This window comes from Mustelus asterias, chromosome 3 (assembly GCF_964213995.1).
Source record: "Mustelus asterias chromosome 3, sMusAst1.hap1.1, whole genome shotgun sequence".
Classification (NCBI taxonomy): Eukaryota; Metazoa; Chordata; class Chondrichthyes; order Carcharhiniformes; family Triakidae; genus Mustelus; species Mustelus asterias.
The window spans coordinates 16,329,844-16,352,118 of record NC_135803.1 but is presented as its reverse complement, the minus strand read 5'-3'; the positions used below and the strand labels follow the sequence as shown (position 1 = coordinate 16,352,118).

General features: G+C 45.7%; 1 protein-coding gene across 1 annotated transcript in view; it reads right to left on the bottom strand.

The window, feature by feature from the left end:
• cp (ceruloplasmin) overlaps positions 1-22,275 on the bottom strand; it is a 55,603-nt gene that overhangs the window by 31,599 nt on the left and 1,729 nt on the right. Inside the window, exons 2-8 of the mRNA XM_078205372.1 lie at positions 16,500-16,744; positions 14,338-14,550; positions 9,942-10,121; positions 8,524-8,778; positions 7,578-7,746; positions 3,225-3,364; positions 332-472 (exon numbers count right to left, since the gene is read on the bottom strand). Coding sequence (XP_078061498.1) covers positions 332-472; positions 3,225-3,364; positions 7,578-7,746; positions 8,524-8,778; positions 9,942-10,121; positions 14,338-14,550; positions 16,500-16,744 — 1,343 coding nt within the window. The remainder of the gene's footprint in view (positions 1-331; positions 473-3,224; positions 3,365-7,577; positions 7,747-8,523; positions 8,779-9,941; positions 10,122-14,337; positions 14,551-16,499; positions 16,745-22,275) is intronic.

The following is a 22,275-nucleotide window of genomic DNA, read 5'->3' as shown; positions in this document are numbered from 1 at the left end:
GAATGGTATTAGAAGTCAGGAAGAAGAAGAACTTCAGCATCCATGGTACCGGTGAGTATTCTTGCACACCTCTGGGACTGATTTGACCTTGAACTTGTTCAGAAATGACGAAGTCCCATGAAAATAATTATTTCTGTTTGGGACAGGTCCAGGTTTCAGAGTTTAGTTCCCCAGTTCTAACTTATCTACCTTCTCTTTTATTTTCTATTTGCTTATGTTTAAACACCACACTTGCCCACTTCCCCGTGACACGGTTATACACGTGGTAATGTCCCTATTATCGAAACGCGTCAAATCATATTGACAGGTGAATGTTTTCAGGCTGAATTACCTGTTGTGTTAGTTTGATAATTGGCTCCCTCGCTGTCTTTCCCATAGGAGACTCCGTGAGGTTGCATGCTGTATGTTTGGCTCGCATTGTTCCAGAATGTCACCTTGATCCTATCTCCAACTTCTGCTTTAATGATGGGTCCTACAGACAGAAACGAAGTCACAGTCAGCATTTTCTTTGTGCAGACAACATGATAAAACAGCTGAGTGCAAGTACCTCACTAACTTAACACAGCAGCTAACTGAGAACGTGAGGAGTCTAGTGGTTAGCACTGCTGCCTCACAGCGTCAGAGACCCGGGTTCAATTCCGGCCTCGGGTCACTGTCTGTGCGGACGTTCTTCTCGTGTGGGTTTCCTCCGGGTGCTCCGGTTTCCTCCCACAGTCCAAAGGTGTGCGGGTTAGGTGGATTGGCCATGATAAATTGCCTCTTTGTGTCAGGGGGACGAGCTAGGGTAAATGCAAAGGGTTATGGGGGTAGGGCCTAGGTGGAATTGTGGTCAGTGCGGACTCGATGGGTCGAATGGCCTCCTTCTGCACTGTAGGGATTCTATGATTCTATGAGATATACAGCAGGGAAACAGGCCCTTCGGGCCATCTCACCCATGCTGACCAGGATTCCTAAACTGAACTAGTCCCATTTGCCTGCATTTGGCCCCTATCCCTCTAAACCTTTCCTATCAATGTACCTGTCCAAATGTCTTTTAAATGTTGTAATTGTATCCTCCTCTGCCACCTCTTCTGGCAGCTCACTCCATAAGTGAACCACCCTCTGTGTGCCCCTCAGGTCCCCTTCAAGTTTCTCCCCCCTCACCTTGAACCTATGCCTTCTAGTTTTGGACTCCCCTGCCCTGGGGAAAAGACCTTGAGGAGGTTTCAATGAAATTCTGCTTTTTTTCACACAAGAGACTGAAACCCCAATCAATGGCAGTGAGCAAATAAGAACAAAGAACAAAGAACAGTACAGCACAGGAAACAGGCCCTTCGGCCCTCCAAGCCTGTGCCGCTCCTTGGTCCAACTAGACCAATCGTTTGTATCCCTCCATTCCCAGGCTGCTCATGTGACTGTCCAGGTAAGTCTTAAACGATGTCAGCGTGCCTGCCTCCACCACCCTACTTGGCAGCGCATTCCAGGCCCCCACCACCCTCTGTGTAAAAAACATCCCTCTAATATCTGAGTTATACTTTGCCCCTCTCACCTTGAGCCCGTGACCCCTCGTGAACGTCACTTCTGATCTGGGAAAAAGCTTCCCACCGTTCACCCTATCTATCCCCTTCATAATCCTGTACACCTCTATTAGATCTCCCCTCATTCTCCGTCTTTCCAGGGAGAACAACCCCAGTTTACCCAATCTCTCCTCATAGCTAAGAACCTCCATACCAGGCAACATCCTGGTAAACCTTCTCTGCACTCTCTCTAACGCCTCCACGTCCTTCTGGTAGTGCGGCGACCAGAACTGGACGCAGTACTCCAAATGTGGCCTAACCAGCGTTCTATACAGCTGCATCATCAGACTCCAGCTTTTATACTCTATACCCCGTCCTATAAAGGCAAGCATACCATATGCCTTCTTCACCACCTTCTCCACCTGTGTTGCCACCTTCAAGGATTTGTGGACTTGCACACCTAGGTCCCTCTGTGTTTCTATACACCTGATGACTCTGCTTTGCTTTGCTTTTGATGCTGCGTCTCTTTTATTTTCAACAAACTAATTCATAAATAGACTACAATCCAGCTCATTCTCTCGCCCAGTGAAACTTCGAAATCAGAGTTGGGTTTAAGTTCCCATTTAAAGTTTCCTGCACTGCGCCATCCTGGATGGTTTAAATGTCAGCCTGAATCTGATTGACTTTTCTTTTCTTGAAACCCAGGTAAAAGCCAAAACATTTAAAACAACAAAGCGGCACGGTGGTGAGCACTGCTGCCTCACAGCTCCAGGGACCTGTGTTCGATTCCCGGCTTGGGTCACTGTCTACACGTTCTCCCCGTGTCTGCGTGGGTTTTCTCCGGGTGCTTTGGTTTCCTCCCACAGTCCAAAGATGTGCTGGTTAGGTGCCATTAGTGTTCCGGGATGTGTAGGTTAGAGGGATTAGCAGGGTAAATATGTGGGGTTACGGGGATAGGGCCTGGGTGGGATTGTTTTTGGTGTAGACTCGATGGACTGAATGGCCTCCTTCTGCACTACTTTGATCATTTCCAAAAGGAATTTCCAAGTGGTTTGAGGTAAGGGCTAATGCTAGATTCCTATGTGTGAGTACTAACTGTAACACTACCGTTCTGTATGAATTGACGGAAGTCATCAGCCTGAAACATTAACCCTGTTTTTCCCACTCCACAGAAGCAGTCTGACCTGCTGAACATTTCCAGCATTTTCACAGAAACTTTGGTTAGCACTGCAGCCTCACAGCTCCAGGATCCGTGGTTCAATTCTCTCTGTGCGGAGTCTGCACGCTCTCCCCATGTCTGCGTGGGTTTCCTTCAGGTGCTCCGGTTTCCTCCCACAGTCCGAAGGACGTGCTGGTTAGGGTGCATTGGCCGTGCTAAATTCTCCCTCGGTGTCACCGAACAGGCACCGGAGTGTGGCGAGTAGGGGATTTTCACAGTAGCTTCATTGCAGTGTTAATGTAAGCCTACTTGTGACACTAATAAACAAAACTTTACCTACTTTGATTTGCGTTGACTTCAGTATTGATAAGAATCAAGACGAGATGTAGAAAAAGCTGCCACATTGCTATTGGCTGTCTCTATCCTGTCACATAAAGTCAAGAACTACCCCATTTCCTCCTCGTCCACACGTACAAGAAAAATAAAAGATTGGATGATAAAATCCATCACTTTTCACAATGGAAGATAAAACTAAAACAGTTTCTGAAATCTCCATGTTCATTCTTTACCGAGTATTCCAAGATGCAGCTCTTCTGGTGTCCTAATTTTCTGTTTTTTAAAAGTGTCATCGGTGTACTCTCTGTAAACAGCCTTTTTGTATTTTCCTCCAATTCTTTTCTCTCCTTTTTCAAAAAACACCACAGCATCTCTGCAGGTACAAGAGCATACGGCAATTAGTTACATTGCTTAATGAATGTCGTTCTTCACCCCACGCTCCTTTCTGACGGATCGATTTCCATCCTCTAAATGAAAAGCCTGGCAACATCTGAGGTCATCAGTCCCTCGGGGAAGTGGATTGTGTTTTTGTATTTGTACATGGGATGTGGGTGTCGCTGGCTGGACGAGCATTCATTGCCTATCTGTAATAAGCCTTCGGAGGCCCTTCATCAAATTCTCTTTACTTACAAACTCTAACAGCAGTACACAGAGTGCTCGCAGTCAGCAGTCTATCTCCAGGGGTGTCAGAGGAACTGACATTCCCCGTTAAGTACAAGGCAAAGACTCCCTGATTGACCCATCAATTGGCTCCTTAATCAGGGAGTTCATACTCCAATAGGCCACCTCAATGGCCTCAAGTCATTACACGATTCCTGAGGGCATTTAAGAGTCAGCCACATTGCTATGGATCTGGAGTCATGTGTAGGCCAGACCAAGTAAGGACAACAGATTTCCTTCCCTGAAGGACATTAGTGAACCAGATGAATTTTTACAACAATCACAGAATCACAAAATTCCTACAGTACAGAAGGAGACCATTCAGCCCATCGAGCCTGCACCAACAATAATCCCACCCAGGCCCTATCCCCGTAACCCCACGTTTTTACCCTGCTAATCCCCCTACATGAAGGGGCAATTTAGCATGGCCAATCAACCTAACCCACACATCTTTGGACTGTAGGAGAAAACCAGAGCACTCAGAGGAAAGTCACACAGTCACGGGGAGAATGTGCAAACTCCACACAGACAGTGACCCGAGGCCGGAATTGAACCCTGGACCCTGGCGCTGTGAGGCAGCAGTGCTAACCACTGTGCCACCGTGCCATCCAATAGACAATGGTTTCATACTTATTAGACTTTTAATTCCAGTTTTTTATTGAATTCAAATTTCACCATCTGCCGTGGTGGGATTTGAACCCGGGTCCCAGAGCATTACCCTGGGGTCTCTACAAAATTGGAAAAACCTTCCTTAGGACCCTCGGAGTAAAGACAGGAAATACCATTAATACAGCGCTGCTGTGTAAATTTTGCCAGCAAATAGTATCATTTGTGATGGCCATTGTGCTTTTGGGGGAAAAACAAAAACCATGGCTGGAATTCTCTGGCCATTCACGCCCCATTGCCGCTGCCAGAGAGGATGGAAAATTTGGCGCTCAGTCAAATCTCCATTTACTGCAGCAGGACGGGAGAATCCTGCTGGCGTGAGAATCCCACCTCATGTTTTGGTGGTCCATTAAGAACTAGGTTTCTCTGGAAGAGTTCTGACCAAAAAACAGTTTTACTTTCAGCAACCGATCATGTGACCAATCTGCCCAGGAGATAAACAACAGTAAATATATGGTCAACCTGAAGTTAAGTCCCTGATTAAGCCCCTGGATGTGCTTCTACGTTCAAACAATTTGAGTTTAGTTTAGCACATTCTGGCTGGAGAGGACATTTCTTTCAAGAAGAAGATCAGTTGAAATCCTGAGCGCTGGTTAACTGAAGGACTTCTAGAGTGAATTTGATTTCTGGGAAAGCCATGCTGAGAAGACAGGGGGAGAGAGAGAGAGAGTGAGAGAAGAGATTTTGGAATGCAAGACTCCAGTGTTAAAGATTAAAGACAGTTGTGGACCGTCTATGCTTAAGATGGCAGCTGTGTCTGTGTTAAACGGGGAGTCCACAACCATGGAACAGTTGGAGTAGATTTGAAAGGAAAATCTTGTCAGAGATAAATGGAAGGTCAAAAAAGTCCTAGCCCTTATACTAATCTTTGAAACAGTGCTCAGACCAATGGATGAATCTTCCAATTTTGGATAGATATCTGACTTGAGTTTGCTGGGGGTGAAAGACGAAGGGGTGTAGAAGGAAATTTGAGTTGAAAAGCTTGGTTTAAACTCTACACATCTGCGTTCATTGTACTTTTCTTTCAAGTAATTGGCTATTTAAGGGGAGGTGGTGGCATCGTGGTACTGTTACTGGACCAGAAAGCCAGAACAATGTTCTGGGGTCAAGGGTCCAAATCCCATCACGGCAAATGGTGAAATTTGAATTCAGTAAGACTCTGGAATTAAAAGTCTAATGGTGACCATGAAGCCATTGTCGAATGTCGTAAAAGCCCATCTGGTTCACTAACGTCCTTTAGGGAAGGAAAACTACCATCCTTACCTGGTCTGGCCAACATGTGACTCCAGAGCCACAGCAATGTGTTTGACTTAGAACTGCCCTCTGAAATGGCCGAGCAAGACACTCAATTCAAGGGCAATTAGGGATGGGCAATAAATGCTGGCCCAGCCTGCAACACCCACATCCCATGAATGAATAAAATAAAAGATAATGTAGATATTAGTATTCATATTCTTTGATTTTGATGTCATTAAATTCATTTGATTTATACCGTGAACCTTGTGACATCATTCCTTTACTAAATATCTGGGTTTTTGGATTTTAAGAATATAAGCACTGGTCTCCACAAAGATCTGAATAAATGCCATTTATAACTGAAAGTGGGAATTGCTTTTCCTCTCCCTCCCCACCCTGTCTCTATTCTGCCTGCATTGAAATCCTAATATCCTGACCATGGAGCAGCAAACAGGAAATCATGCTCCCCAAAACTTCCTCTCAAGGGGCGTCTGGACAAATACAGGAATAGGAGGGGAATAGAGGGATATGGTCCCCGGAAGGGTAGGGGGCTTTAGTTCAGTCGGGCAGCATGGTCGGTGCAAGCTTGGAGGGCCGAAGGGCCTTTCCTGTGCTGTAATTTTCTTTGTTCTTTGTAAATTAATTCAAGTTATTGAAAAAGAAAAGACTGATTTTGGTCCAAACTTTTCATCTTGCATTAATCAGGACATTTGTAGAATACAATGTACAGGAAATCAACAAATTTATACTGTACGAATCATTGTTTTATTTTATTCATTCGTGGGACATGGGTGTCGCTGGCTGGCCAGCATTTATTGCCCATCCCTAGTTGCCCTTGAATTGAGTGGTGGTGAGCTGCCTTCTTGAATCGCTGCAGTCCACGTGCTGTGGGTTGACCCACAATGCCGTTAGGGGGGGGAGTTCCAGGATTTTGACCCAGCGACTATGAAGGAACGGCGATGTATTTCCAAATCAGGATGGTGAGTGACTTGAAGAGGAACTTGCAGGTGGTGGTGTTCCCATGTATCTGCTGCACTTGCCCTTTTAGATGGAAGTGGCCGTGGGTTTGGAAGGTGCTGTCTAAGGATCTTTGGTGAATTGCTGCAGTGCATCTTGTAGATCGTACACACTGCTGCTACTGAGCGTCGGAGGTGGAGGGAATGGAAGTTTGTGGATCTGGTGCCAATCAAGCGGGGCTCCTTTGTCCTGGATGGTGTCAAGTTTCTTGGGTGCTGTTGGAGCTGCACCCATCCAGACAAGTGGGGAATATTCCATCACTCTCCTGACTTCACATTCATTATACTGTATTCATACAGCATAGTTTTTTTGAGTTCCTGCACATTGTATTCTTGCAGATGTTCTGATGAGTGCAAGATGAGAAATTTCAACAGAAAATGCCTCTTTTTTGGTAGCACTAAATAGCACTGAATAGCACTACCAAGTGACTATTCAGTTTTCAAGTGGGGGAAGACCATCGGGCGACACAAGCCAATTTTCATTTCCAGATCTGTTTCCCAAGTAAAGAACTGCGAGCAGATGGCTCTGCACTTTTAATGACCCAGCCTACCACACTCTGAGACCTGAGGCCCACCTTGGGTTCTTCCCCAGGGAGCACAGGGCTCATCATCTCCAAGATATCCAAATGCCTTTAACCACAATCATAATGCAGGGATGGAAATCTGTCTGCAGTTCCTTTCTCTGGCCTTTTCTCTTGGCCTTACTATGTGTGGAGAAATTTCTTCATCCAGAGTGTGGTGAGTGTGTGGAATTCACTACCACACAAAGTAGTTGAAGCCAAAACATTGTCTGATTCCAAGAAGAAATTGGATTTAGCTCTTGGGGCTAAAGGGATCAAGGGATATGGGGAAGGCGAGGGAACAAGATACTGAATTTGATGATCAGCCATGATCAAAATGAATGGCGGAGCAGGCTCGAAGGGCCGAATGGCCTACTCCTGCTTCTAGTTTTTAGGTTTCTATGTTTTTTACATGTGCATACATACACAATGGCTCAGTGAGACATACCCATGTCGATAGCTTAAAGGCTTTGCTGTGAATTGGTCCAAACCAGATGGCCCGTAGTCCCAGATGACTTCCTCGGCAGCAATGTAATAGTGTCTTTCATGTCCTTTACTGGTGACCTTTTTGGTTTTCTTCTCGTAGTCTACAACTTTAAACAAGGCTTGCATTCCAGCTGTGACCATAAAAATAACCATGGTTTATTATCAAGTACCGCATCAGAATGGTGAGTCTTTAGCTTAATAGGTACACTCCACATCTGGACTAGGAGGTGAAGGTTTGAACCCTGTGCTAAACAGCCTCAGCAAGGCTTGACTAAAAATATAGCCTCAACATGCTGGGATGTTGGGTGTGCACATTCAGATGGAGTAAGCATTGGGCTCTGTGGCCTTGAGAGAAAAGTGTTGGACTCAGACCTCACTCCAGAAGCCCTTGAGAGAGCGGAGACTGGAAATGCTGACTCTGCATACTGCTGGTTACTTCTATCCGATAGGTATGTGTTCCCCAAACCCCATTGCAAAGGTGAGGTAGGGCTCTTTCACATGACACTAGCCACCCACATTGGAGAAGATGAAAATAACAAGGACAGCAACAGGAGACCAGCTCAGCGACTTTCCCCCAGTAAGTGGCTCACAAGAAAACCAAACATTGGAGCAAGAGTAGACCAGACAGCATGTCAAGCTGGCAAAAAGTGAAAGCTTTGGCACAGAACTCATTAAATCTCTTGTGGGCAGCTTTCCCTGAGATCACCAGTTAGTGCTGAGTCTTCATCAGTGATCATCTGGGCCACGTGTTTGACTACATTTAATTTTAACTCGGAAGAGGACAGCGTCAAACAGGAAAAGGCAGGAGAAAATGATGACCCAGTGCTGAGATTCTCCAAGTGAATAAACACAGAAAAATGTATCCGTAAAAATGAAGCTGTTGCGAAGGAGAGGAAAAACTTTCAAACCTTCCATGTGGTCATTGACTTGACAGCTGAGCAGCCATGTTCCTGGATTGTTGGGCACCATCAGAGCCGTGACAAACGTGGCAGGAAAGAGGCTGATGGTATCGACATGGTGATGCCGATCGATCAGAATCTGCCCATGGAAATAAACAGAGTGGATATCCACCTCATTTCCCATCCCAAACAGATACCAGACCACTTTGTCACCAGTGAACATGGAAATGTCGGGCAGGTTTCCGTAGACATATCCATTAATGGCTGAAAAATAGAAACAGAGTGAAGCTTTTACAAAATATTGATTTTAACATCGGCCCATTTTTAGCATTAAGTTTGGTTCCTTCTCAAACTTTCGCCACCATCAACTGCCCAACTCCCCCATTCCCCCAACACCTCCCACCCCCCCACCCACCCAACACTCCATCCCCCCAACACCTCTCACCCCCCAACACTCCAACTCTCCCCCAACTCCCCACCCCTACTCCCACAACACCACGCACCCCCCCAACCCTCCCACCCCACCAACTCCCCCACTCCCACCCCCGCAACGCCTCCCACTCCCCAACTCCCCAACTCTCCCCCAACTCCCCACCCCCCCACCCCCCCAACTCTCCCCCAACACCCCATGCACCACAATCTCCACCCCCTCAACTCCCCAACTCTCCAAATCTCCCCGACTCCCCACCCCCCCACCCCCCCAACTCTCCCCCAACACCCCACGCCCCAAAATCTCCACCCCCTCAACTCCCCAACTCTCCAAATCTCCCCAACTCCTCACCCCGCCAACATCCCCACCTCCCCAACATCCCCACCCTCCACCACCTCCCACCGCCTCAACTCCCCAACTCTCCCCCAACTGCCCACTCCCCAAAATCCCCATCCCTACACTCCCCCAACTCCCCAAATCTCCCCCAACTCCCCACCCCCCCCCAACATCCCCACCTCCCCAACATCCCCATCCCCCACCAACTCCCACCGCCCCAACTCTCCCCCAACTCCCCAAACCCCCCACCCTCCCAACACCCCCCCCACCCTCCCAACACCCCCCAACACCCCCTACCCCCCAAACACCCCCACACCCCCAACTCCCCAATTCACCCCCAAGTCCCCACCCCCAACAGCCCCCACCCCCCAACTCTCCCCCAACTCCACAACCCGCACCCCCTCCCCCTCCAACTCCCCCACACCGCCACCCCTCCACCTCATTTGTCAAAAGGTCGTCTGGACTCGAAATGTCAGCTCTTTTCTCTCCTTATAGATGCTGCCAGACCTGCTGAGATTTTCCAGCATTTTCTCTTTTGGTTTTAGATCCCAGCATCCAACAGTAATTTGCTTTTATCCAGGATCATACAGGAATTTGTGCAATAGACAACAGGAGTTGCAGGGTTCTGTGGCAATGAAGCAGATTACAAATGGTATCTTACAGTGCATTTTGTTACTTTCCATAAAATCCTCATCTTCTTGATCCACTTTACTCGGGTTAGTGCAATAAGTTTGAATATTCTCATCCAGGTACCAGCTGAAGTTTTCATCGAGCACGAAGAACATTAGGGCAAACTCCTCATTTATCTCCTTGCACTGCTTTGTCTTGCCAGTTAAAACACCTACAAATCAAGTGGAAAGAATCAAGTAATTCAGCAATGTTTTTACAAGTTGCCATTGAGCTAACCAGATGTTTGGTGGGTAAAATGGGAAAGACCAAAGGGCAACGCGCACCATAGAAATATTTAAAGTTTAAGGACATAAGATCTTGCATCTATTAATCATATTTCACTTTACAGCCAATGAATTAATTTTGAATCCATTGTTGTGCAGACAGACACAATGGCCAATTTGTGCCCAAGCAAGTCCCAGAATGCTGGGATGATCAAATAATCTTCTTATGGTGATGCCGAATGAGGAATAGGAAACTAGACAAATGTCCTAATCTTCGTTGCGCAATGCCATGGAATCTATGAACTATACACAAAGATATGGCCTCACTTTATTGCCTTACCTGAAAGATAACACCACTAGCAATGCTACACTCGCTTTGTGCTGCACAGAACAGTTAGCCGCGAATACGTTATCAAGCCTGCAATGGAAATTCAATACTCAACTTCTGCTTCAGAGCTGAGAATGCTTGAGGATAGACATCAGTGTTAGAGTGGGAGTGTTCAATTTGCATAGCTCAAGTACTTTCTATAGTGTTTAATTGGAACTCTCTCCATCTATTAGTGGTTAGCACTGCTGCCTCACAGCACCAGGGACCAGGGTTTGATTCCTGGCTTGGGTCACTGTCTGTGTGGAGTCTGCACGTTCTCCCCGTGTCTGCGTGGGTTTTCCCCGGGTGCTCCAGTTTCCTCCCACAGTCCAAAGATGTGCGAGTTAGGTTGATTGGACATGGTAAAATTGCCCCTTAGTGTCAGGGGGATTAGCAGGGTAAATATGTGGGGTTACGGGGATAGGACCTGGGTGGGATTGTTGTTGGTGCAGACTCGATGAGCCGAATGGCCTCCTTCTGCACAGTAGATTCTATGATTCTATTAGACTCAATGGCCAGAACTCTACCACCTCACCCGCTACAGAATTGGAATGGGCGAAGGTCCGACAATGGAAATCTCTGTTGACCTTGGGTGGAAATTTCCAGTCTGGAAGTCCTGCCCAATGGATTGAATAGTCTCCTTCTGAGCTGTAACGAGCCTAGCATTTGAACATTTAATTAAATTAGAGGCACAAAACATACTATAGCCATTTACCCTTTTCATTGATAGTTTCCAACCACTTCCTCCCTTTCCTCATGCTGTTTCAATACTTTACATAGCTGCTGCCATGTTAGAAAGTGCACTATGAAAGAGCATTGCAACATCAAAGAAAGACCAATAAAAGGCAAACACAGTAGACAGGGTAATCAAAGGTGAGAGGTAAACAGGGCCACAGCACAAAGGGAAGTTAGAATGATTAAAAATCACAGAAGGGCAAACCTAAAAAAGGCTTTGTATCTTAATGCACGAAGCATTCGGAATAATGTAGATGAACAGACAGCGCAAATCAAGGTAAGTTGGTATGATCACATAGCCATTACAGAGACAGGGAGATCCAAGCTGGAAACTTAATATTAAAGCAGATTTGACCTTTTGGAAAGACAGGAACGAAGGAAGAGATGGTGGGGTAGCATTGTTAATAAGAGAGAGAGAGACAATCTCGCCTCGGGATGATGTAGAGTCCATTTGGGTCGAGGTAAAAAGCAGAAGGGACAAGAACTAATTGGTAGTCGTGTATAGACCCCCAATCAGTAGCCAGACTGTAGGAAAGGGCATAAATCAACAAATAATAGAAGCATATAAAAAAAAGAGCAATAACTATGGGAGACTTTAACCTTCATGTTGATTCGGTTCATCAAGCTGGAAAAGTAGCTATGACAATAAATTCATAGAGCACACTAGGGATATTTTCCTGGAGCAATATGTCATGGATCCAGGGAACAGTCTTGGATCTGGTAATGGGTAATGAGGCAGGTTCAATAAATGACCTCAGAGTAAAAGATCTCCTAGTACAGAGTATACACCCTGAATGCCAGTAGCCTGGATAGGGCGGCATGGTGGCACAGTGGTTAGCACTGTTGCCTCACAGCGCCAGGGACCCAGGTTCAATTCCAGCCTCAGGCCACTGTCTGTGTGGAGTTTGCATATTCTCCTATGTCTGCATGGCTTTCTTCCAGGTGCTCCGGTTTCCTCCCACAGTCCAAGGATGTGCAGGTTAGGTTGATTGGCCATGCTAAATTGACCCTAGTGTCAGGGGGATGAGCAGGGTAAATATGGGGGGGTTATGAGAGTGGGGGCTGGGTGGGATTGTGGTTGGTGCAGACTCGATGGGCCGAATGGCCCATATCCGCACTGTTGCAATTCTATAGATTCTATACTCCACATTAAATAACTCTGCAGGGCTCCCAGATTGGAGAGCATTAACTGACCCAATCAGGAAGCTCACATTCTAACAGGTCTACCTCATGGACCTTGTTAAAGTCATTTCATTCCCATTGCATCAAATTGGAAGAGCTGCCTACCAAACTTCAGGAAGCAACGGACATCCCCCAGGTTGAGGGGATTAGAACTTTTTCAGTGCTCCTGAATCCCTTGCAAGCTAATAAAGAAGGCTTCAATGTTCTTGCTGTATCAGTGAAGTTGGGGATTTCTATGGTAGACTTTAAGGTATCAGTCAACATTGCCCAGACTAGAAAGAAAGATTGATTTCAAGTCATTAACTCTGTTTCTCTCTCCACAGATGCTGCCAGACCCGCTGAGTTTTTCCAGCACATTTTGTTTTCATTTCAGTTTTCCAGCATCCGCAGTATTTTGCTTTTATTTCCTCAGATGGTCATTGTAGTCCTGGATGCTTATCATCCATTTTATTTTGGAGCTAATGTTATTTAAGCTATTACCTAAAATTGCACAGAATGTATGGCAGAGGAACAGATCCTTTGACCTGACCAACCCAGTGCCAGAGTTTATACTCCACTTGAACCGAGGTGTGTCCTGTTTGATGACACAACTCAAAAGGTACCTCTGTTAGGTTTCTGACGTATCTCACCTGTACCAGGAGATAGCAGAGAACAGCCAGCTTTTACACACTTGGCTTCCTCACAGTCTTCATCTCTGTTTCTTCATTACAATGTCACACTATGAGCTGCACGATGGGATGGCACGGTGGCACAATGGCTAGCACTGATTTGATTTGATTTGATTTGATTTATTATTGTCACATGTATTAACATACAGTGAAAAGTATTGTTTCTTGCGTGCTATACAGACAAAGCATACCGTACATAGAGAAGGAAAGGAGAGGGTGCAGATTGTAGTGTTACAGTCATAGCTTGGGTGTCGAGAAAGATCAATTTAATATATGGTAAGTCCATTCAAAAGTCTGACAACAGCAGGGAAGAAGCTGTTCTTGAGTCGGTTGGTACGTGACCTCAGACTTTTATATCTTTTTCCCGAAGGAAGAAGGTGGAAGAGAGAATGTCCGGGATGCGTGGGGTCCTTAATTATGCCGGCTGCTTTGCCGAGACAGCGGGAAGTGTAGACAGAGTCAATGGATGGGAGGCTAGTTTGCGTGATGGATTGGGCTACATTCGCGACCTTTTGTAGTTTCATGCGGTCTTGGGCAGAGGAGGAACCATACCAAGGTGTGATACAACCAGAAAGAATGGTGCATCTGTAAAAGTTGGTGAAAGTCATAGCTGATGTGCCAAATTTTCTCAGTCTTCTGAAAAAGTAAAGGCATTGGTGGGCTTTCTTAACTATAGTGTCGGCATGGGGAGACCAGGACAGATTGTTGGTGAGCTGCCTCACAACACCAAGGACCCTGGGTTCAATTCCGGCCTCGGGTCACTGTCTGCATGGAGATTGCACATTCTCGCCGTGTCTGCATGGGTCTCCTTCGGGTGCTCCAGTTCCCTCCCACACTCCAAACATCTGCCGGGTAAGTTGATTGGCCATGTTAATTTGCCCCCTTAATGTTCCAAGATGTGTAGAATAGAGGGATTAGTAGGGTAAATACCTGGGGTTACAGGGATAGGGTCTGGGAATGATGCTGTATGGGAGTGCGAAGGTGCAGAATCGATGGGCTGAATGGCCTGTTTCTACACTGAAAGGGATTCTATGATTCTATGCCGGGATTTTACTGCCTCGCCTGCCCCGATTCCGTAATTGGAGTGGGCGGGATTCGCAGAACAGGATTGTCCGTTGGTCGCGGGTGGGATTTTATGAGCCTCGCCCGAACGGGATGGCAAAATTCTGGCCTTACTCTCCAACATCTTGGAGCAGTTCAGTCAATCATTACCTTTCTTGCAAATGATCAATGGACCAATAAGGCCAGCTGAAACATCTCTGGGTGCATCGACATGCGAGTGATAAATCCTTGTCAAACAGTCGATATCATTGTCAGTTGGGCTTTGATCTTCCGTGAGGTCCCACTTGTAAGTGTAATTTGTTCCCGGATTTACACTGTCGTCCTGTTTCTCCCGGACTGTGGAGTTATCTGGGTAAAGCGCGCCTGGAAAAGCAAAGGTCAGGAGTGATTGCCTGTTATGTTGCAATAATATCCCTTTTATACCTGCAAGAATGTGCCAATATGAAATAAGTATTTATTTGCATTGAAAAACTTAAAGGCAATAATATAGGACAGTGCAAAGATTGACAACTGGGGGTAAAAGAGGGAACAAAATCAACAAGTTATAAATGGTGTTTTTTATTGCTATCAATGGTAAATTCTACTCCATTTTCTATTTTTACTTATCTTTTGAGTGAATTTGTGAGGGATGTAGGGAATCTAGGAGAACTGAGGGACAACGTATAGCGAGAGGGAGTACTGTGAGTGGGGGCTGTGGTGTTTGGAAGCACTGGGGAAGTGTTCAGATGAGTTTGTTTGCTACAATGACAATGGGATTCGATGGAGGAGAGGTCCCAGGGCATGGGAACTCCTTCTGAAGTACAGCCACTGTTAGAATGTAGGGAGCACAGCAGCTAATCTTGCACAGCAAGCTCCCACAAACTGCAATGAGATAAATGACCCAGTTAAGTCCAGTCCAAAGACGTGCGGGTCAGGTGGATTGGCCATGCTTGATTGTCCCTTAGTGTCAGGGGGACTAGCTAGGATAAATGCATGGGGTTATGGGGATAGGGCCTGGGTGAGATTGTGGTCAGTGCAGACTGGATGGGCTGAGTGGTCTCCTTTTGCACTGTAGGGATTCTGTGATTCTATAGGCTGTTTTCGTGATGTTGGTTAAGGAAACATGTTGGCCAGGAGATCCCTGCTGCTCTTCAAAATGGTGCCATGGGATCTCTTACGTCCATCTCCAAATGCCGGGACTTGGTTTCCCGTCCTCTTCTGGAATAGTGGCACTGCTCACACAAGTGCAGGAGTGGGATTTTTCTTGGAGGTGAGCCAGTGTTGAGAATAAGGTGGCCTACTCCATTTGGGGGAGCGGTGAGGTGGAAAATGGAGGAGAGGGCAGGAATATTGATGTGGATGCTCAAGTCCAGGGGAGATCCTGTGAAGAATTCAAGGGAAATGATGAAGGAAAGCGCAACATGATCATAGTTAGAGAGAATCTTGTTCTTGGCTTTGGTTCAGGCTATTTGATGCTGTGAGGAAGACATGAAGCTAATAGGAGGGCCTGAAACTGGACAACATAAATGATCTAAACTGGATCTTGTGTAGCTTTGCGGAAAGAGAAATGATGTTAGATACGTGTCAGTTGTGTTTGTGGTGTATTGCACCAATGATGGTGGCAGATTGTGGGTTAATGCTCACTATTCTTTACACAGCAGTCACGATAATGGTTATTCTTTCAAAATAATAGCAAGGAAAAGCAAAGAAATTCCCTGTGCGGTGGATAAATCTTGTGTAACTCTTTGTGGCTGGTTATTACCTAGCGTTGTTTCGCTCAATAGGTAAATAAGAACTAGGAGCAGGATTCAACCTCCGACAGATCAGATACAGGGGTTTGAAGTGGGACATAAGATCATAAGAACTAGGAGCACAAGTAGGCCATTTGGCCCCTCGAGCTTGCTGCGCCATTCAATAAGACCATGGCTGATCTTTTCGTGGACTCAGCTCCACTTTCCCGCCTGCTCACCATAACCATTAATTCCTTCACTGTTCAAAATCTATCTATCTTTGCCTTAATTACATTCAACGAGGCAGCCTCAACTGCTTCAGTGGGCAGGGAATTCTACAGATTCACGACCCTTTGTGTGAAGAAGTTCCTCCTCAACTCAGTGCTAAATCCGCTCTCCCTTATTTTGAGGCCGTGCCCCCAAGTTCTCGTTTCACCCACCAGTAGAAACAACCTCCCTGCTTCTACCTTATCTATTCCCTTCATAATCTTATATGTTTCTATAAGATCTCCCCTCATTCTTCTAAATTCCAATGAATATCGTCCCAGTCTAAATAAGAACAAAGGGAAAAAATAGTAGACATCAGGAAAGAAAAAAAGTTACCTTCATTTTCTTTTGTGTAGGTGACACCATGTGAATGAAGTGAATAGGGTCGGGTAGCAAAATTCCTCAGGTGAATGATGATGGTATCACCTTGTTCAGCCTTTATAATTGGTCCTAGAAGTCCCAACCATTTGGGTTTTGCAATCTCCTTGGTATAATTGCCATCTGTATACTCCAGATACACTGCTTTCTTATACACATTTCCTATCCGAGTCGGACCCCGTTTCAGGAACACAGATGCATGCCTGTACAATGTAAAAGACAACCAACATTAATGGACACAGGAGAAGAAAGGACTTGCAGTATATAGTGTCTCTCGTGGGGTTAACGTGTCCCAAAGCACTCCACAGCTGATAAAGTTCTTTTGAAATTAAGACAGGATCCTACAAACAGCAATGTGCTAAATTTCTAAATAATCTGTATTTTGATGGATAAAAGCAAATTACTGCGGATGCTGGAATCTAAAACCAAAAGAGAAAATGCTGGAAAATCTCAGCATGTCTGGTAGCATCTGTAAGGAGAGAAAAGAGCTGACGTTTCAAGTCCAGATGACCCTTTGTCAAAACTAAAAGGCAAAGTGGGAGATACTTATTCTGTAGGGTGAGGGAATGAAAGATGAGTCATAGCCACAAAAACAAGGGGAAAGGCTAAGAGATGTTAATGGCAGTTCATGGAGAAAATAGAACATAGAACAGTACAGCACAGTACAGGCCCTTCGGCCCTCGATGTTGTGCCGAGCTTTATCCGAAACCAAGATCAAGCTATCCCACTCCCTATCATTCTGGTGTGCTCCATGTGCCTATCCAATAACCGCTTGAAAGTTCCTAAAGTGTCTGACTCCACTATCACAGCACGCAGTCCATTCCACACCCCAACCACTCTCTGAGTAAAGAACCTACCTCGGACATCCCTCCTATATCTCCCACCATGAACCCTATAGTTATGCCCCCTAGTAACAGCTACATCCACCCGAGGAAATAGTCTCTGAAGGTATGAATGGCCAAGCAGCAGAGAAGCTGAAATCAGAGGGTAAGCTGTGACAGATGACGATGTGGGGGGAGGAGGGGAAATGAATGGGAGAGAGGTAAAATTGAGAAAAAGGGAGAAAGGGGAAGCAAAGGGGGAGAAAAGGTAAGGAAAGGGGGGATAAAATAGGAGGAAAGATGGGGGGAAGAAAAATAAAGAAGGACAATAAAGTGATAAAAGGTAGAGAATAGTTAAAATGGGCAATAAATGGGCAATATGGGCAATAAATGCTGGCCAGCCAGAGACACCCATGTCCCACAAATGAATAAAAAACCTCTTGTATTTTGATGGTATTGGTTGCATAATAACTGTTTGCCACACGACTGAGAGAAACTCCTCTCCTGTTTATCGAAAAGGTCATGGCAGCTTTTACATTTTTAATTGGTCTAAATAATTATGTAATTATCATCCTAATAACAGACAATAAATTAATTTTGGTAGCATCACTAAGGTCTGCCAGTTGCACAAAGCAACACTGGTCACACAACACTGCAGAGGAATAGTGCACACAGGAGCATCTCAATATGTTGAAAATACATTAAGATGACCCCATTGATAAGACTATTAATCCAAAAACTCAGCTAATGCTATGGAGACCTGAGTTCAAATGCCGCCACGTCAAATGATGCAATGTGAATTCAATACAATAAAAATCTGGAATTAAGAATCTACTGATGACAATGAAACCATTGTCGATTGTCAGAAAAATCCATCTGGTTCACTAATGTTCTTTAGGGAAGGAAATCTGCCGTCCTTACCTGGTTTGGCCTGCATGTGACCCCAGAGCTACAGCAATGTGGTTGACTCACTGAAGTGGCCTGGCAAGCCACTCAGTTCAAGGACAACTTGGGATGGACAATAAATGCTGGCCAGCCAGCAACACCCATGTACCACAAATTAATTTTTTAAAATTCCTGTGGTGCTCTGTACCTCTATTTGTAAAGCATGTGCTTGCTTTTAAACTGCCTTGTTAACTTAGTACCTTCAAACATTTGTGTATGTGAACCCCCAGGGCTTTCTGTTCCTGCACCCCCTTTATAACTGCTGTGGCTGCCGCTCTTCTTCCTGCGCCAAGGGGTACATCTGTTTCCATAGCTAACCTTTCCTAGAACAGGTCACTGTTCATTCCCTCCAACAGGCACAACAGTTCCACACTGGTGCTTATGCACTGAGCATCCATCTTCTAACCCCATCAACACATTCGACTAGCCAATCCTCCAACATGCGTCCATCTAGCTTCCTCTCTGGGGAAATATATTTCTGCTATTTTGGATTTATTGGTGACTATCTTATATTAGTTCTGATCTCACTTGCATATTTTCAATCAAACAATTTCATAATCTTAGAGACCTCTCGTGATTCCAGCATCCATCGTTGTGGAGTTTCACTTCCCACTTTTTGCCACACTGAAATAATTGGGTTAAACATTGAAGACGAGAATGACCTTGTTTGCCAGTGGGAAGTTTATTCAGCAACTTGAGGGTTAATGATACACAACTCCGGTGACCTATTTCTAAAAAAATATTTCATAGGATATTGGTGATGCTGACTGGGCCAGCATCTATTCATAGAACATAGAACCTGGAACATAGAACAGTACAGCACAGAACAGGCCCTTCGGCCCACGATGTTGTGCCGAGCTTTATCTGAAACCAAGATCAAGCTATCCCACTCCCTATCATCCTGGTGTGCTCCATGTGCCTATCCAATAACCGCTTAAATGTTCCTAAAGTGTCTGACTCCACTATCACTGCAGGCAGTCCATTCCACACCCAACCACTCTCTGCATAAAGAACCTACCTCTGATATCCTTCCTATATCTCCCACCACGAACCCTATTGTTATGCCCCCTTGTAATAGCTCCATCCACCCGAGGAAATAGTCTTTGAACGTTCACTCTATCTATCCCCTTCATCATTTTATAAACCTCTATTAAGTCTCCCCTCAGCCTCCTCTGCTCCAGAGAGGACAGCCCCAGCTCTCTCAACCTTTCCTCATAAGACCTACCCTCCAAACCAGGCAGCATCCTGGTAAATCTCCTCTGCACTCTTTCCAGCGCTTCCACATCCTTCTTAGAGTGAGGTGACCAGAACTGCACACAATATTCCAAATGTGGTCTCACCAAGGTCCTGGACAGTTGCAGCATAACCCCACGGCTCTTAAACTCCAACCCCCTGTTAATAAAAGCTAACACACTATAGGTCTTCTTCACAGCTCTATCCACTTGAGTGGCAACCTTTAGAGATCTGTGGATATGGACCCCAAGATCTCTCTGTTCCTCCACAGTCTTCAGAACCCTACCTTTGACCCTGTAACCCATATTTAAATTAGTCCTACCAAAATGAATCACCTCACATTTATCAGGGTTAAACTCCATTTGCCTTTTTCAGCCCAGCTTTGCATCCTATCTATGTCTCTTTGCAGCCTACAACAGCCCTCCACCTCATCCACTACTCCACCAATCTTGGTGTCATCAGCAAATTTACTGATCCACCCTTGAGCCCCCTCCTCTAAGTCATTAATAAAAATCACAAAGAGCAGAGGACCAAGCACTGATCCCTGTGGCACTCTGCTAGCAACCTGCCTCCAGTCCGAAAATTTTCCATCCACCACCACCCTCTGTCTTCGATCAGATAGCCAGTTACCTATCCAATCGGCCAACTTTCCGTCTATCCCACACCTCCTTACTTTCATCATAAGCCGACCATGGGGGACCTTATCAAACGCCTTACTAAAATCCATGTATATGACATCAACTGCCCTACCTTCATCAACACACTTAGTTACCTCCTCAAAAAATTCAATCAAATTTGTGAGGCACGACTTGCCCTTCACGAATCCGTGCTGACTATCCCGGATTAATCCGCATCTTTCTAAATGGTCGTAAATCCTATCCCTAAGGACCTTTTCCATCAATTTACCAACCACCGAAGTAAGACTAACCGGTCTATAATTACCAGGGTCATTTCTATTCCCTTTCTTAAACAGGGGAACAACATTCGCCACTCTCCAGTCCTCTGGCACCATCCCCGTGGACAGTGAGGACCCAAAGATCAAAGCCAAAGGCTCTGCAATCTCATCCCTTGCCTCCCAAAGAATCCTAGGATACATTTCATCAGGCCCAGGGGACTTATCGACCTTCAGTTTATTCAAAACGGCCAGTACATCCTCCCTCCGAACATCTATTTCCTCCAGCCTATTAGCCTGTAACACCTTCTCTTCCTCAAAAACATGGCCCCTCTCCTTGGTGAACACTGAAGAAAAGTATTCATTCATCACCTCGCCTATCTCTACTGACTCCATACACAAGTTCCCACTACTGTCCTTGACCGGCCCTAACCTCACCCTGGTCATTCTTTTATTCCTCACATAAGAGTAAAAAGCCTTGGGGTTTTCCTTGATCCGACCCGCCAAGGACTTCTCATGTCCCCTCCTAGCTCTCCTAAGCCCCTTTTTCAGCTCATTCCTTGCTAACTTGTAACCCTCAATCGAGCCATCTGAACCTTGTTTCCTCATCCCTACATAAGCTTCCCTCTTCCTTTTCACAAGACATTCCACCTCTTTCGTGAACCATGGTTCCCTCCCTTGGCCATTTCCTCCCTGCCTGACAGGGACATACCTATCAAGGACACCCAGTATTTGTTCCTTGAAAAAGTTCCACTTTTCATTAGTTCCTTTCCCTGACAGTTTCTGTTCCCAACTTATGCCCCCTAATTCTTGCCTAATCGCATCATAATTACCTCTCCCCCAATTGTAAACCTTGCCCTGCCATACGGCCCTATCCCTCTCCATTGCAATAACAAAAGACACCGAATGGTGGTCACTATCTCCAAAGTGCTCTCCCACAACCAAATCTAACACTTGGCCCGGTTCATTTCCCAGTACCAAATCCAATGTGGCCTCACCTCTTGTCGGCCTATCCACATATTGTGTCAGGAAACCCTCCTGCACACACTGCACAAAAACTGCCCCATCCGAACTATTTGACCTACAAAGGTTCCAATCAATATTTGGAAAGTTAAAGTCCCCCATGACAACTACCCTGTGACCCCCACACATATCCATAATCTGCTTAGCAATTTCTTCCTCCACATCTCTATGGGGGCCTATAGTAAACTCCTAACAACGTGGCCGCTCCTTTCCTATTTCTAACCTCAGCCCATATTACCTCAGTGTGCAGATCCCCCTCGAAGTGCCTTTCCGCAGCCGTTAAACTATCCTTGATTAACAATGCTACTCCGCCACCTCTTTTACCAGCTTCCCTACACTTACTGAAACATCTATACCCCGGAACGTCCAACAACCATTCCTGTCCTTGTTCTACCCACATCTCCGTAATGGCCACAACATCGTATTTATGAGCAAGAAAAGACTCGTGAGTAAAAATATGGAATCTACCAGAATGGACATGTGTTAGAGGAACAGTTTTATCCCCAAGAACTGTTTTATCGCCTGGTCCAATGACTCTTTAAAGACTGGGGATAAAACAGTAACACACCTACTGGGCTCATTTTCCACTTTTGCATTTAGCCACTGGGACTCCAGGAAGCCAATCTAACCCAGCCTGTTGATAACACCCCTGTCTATATGTTTCAACAACTTGCAAGTTTGTTCTTGGCTTCACTAACTTTTAGCACCAAGACCATGAGGCAGCAGTGGATCATAGAATCTTTACAGTGCAGAAGGAAGACATTTGGTCCATCGAGTCTGCACCAACTCTCCGAAAGAGCATCTCACACCTTTGGACACG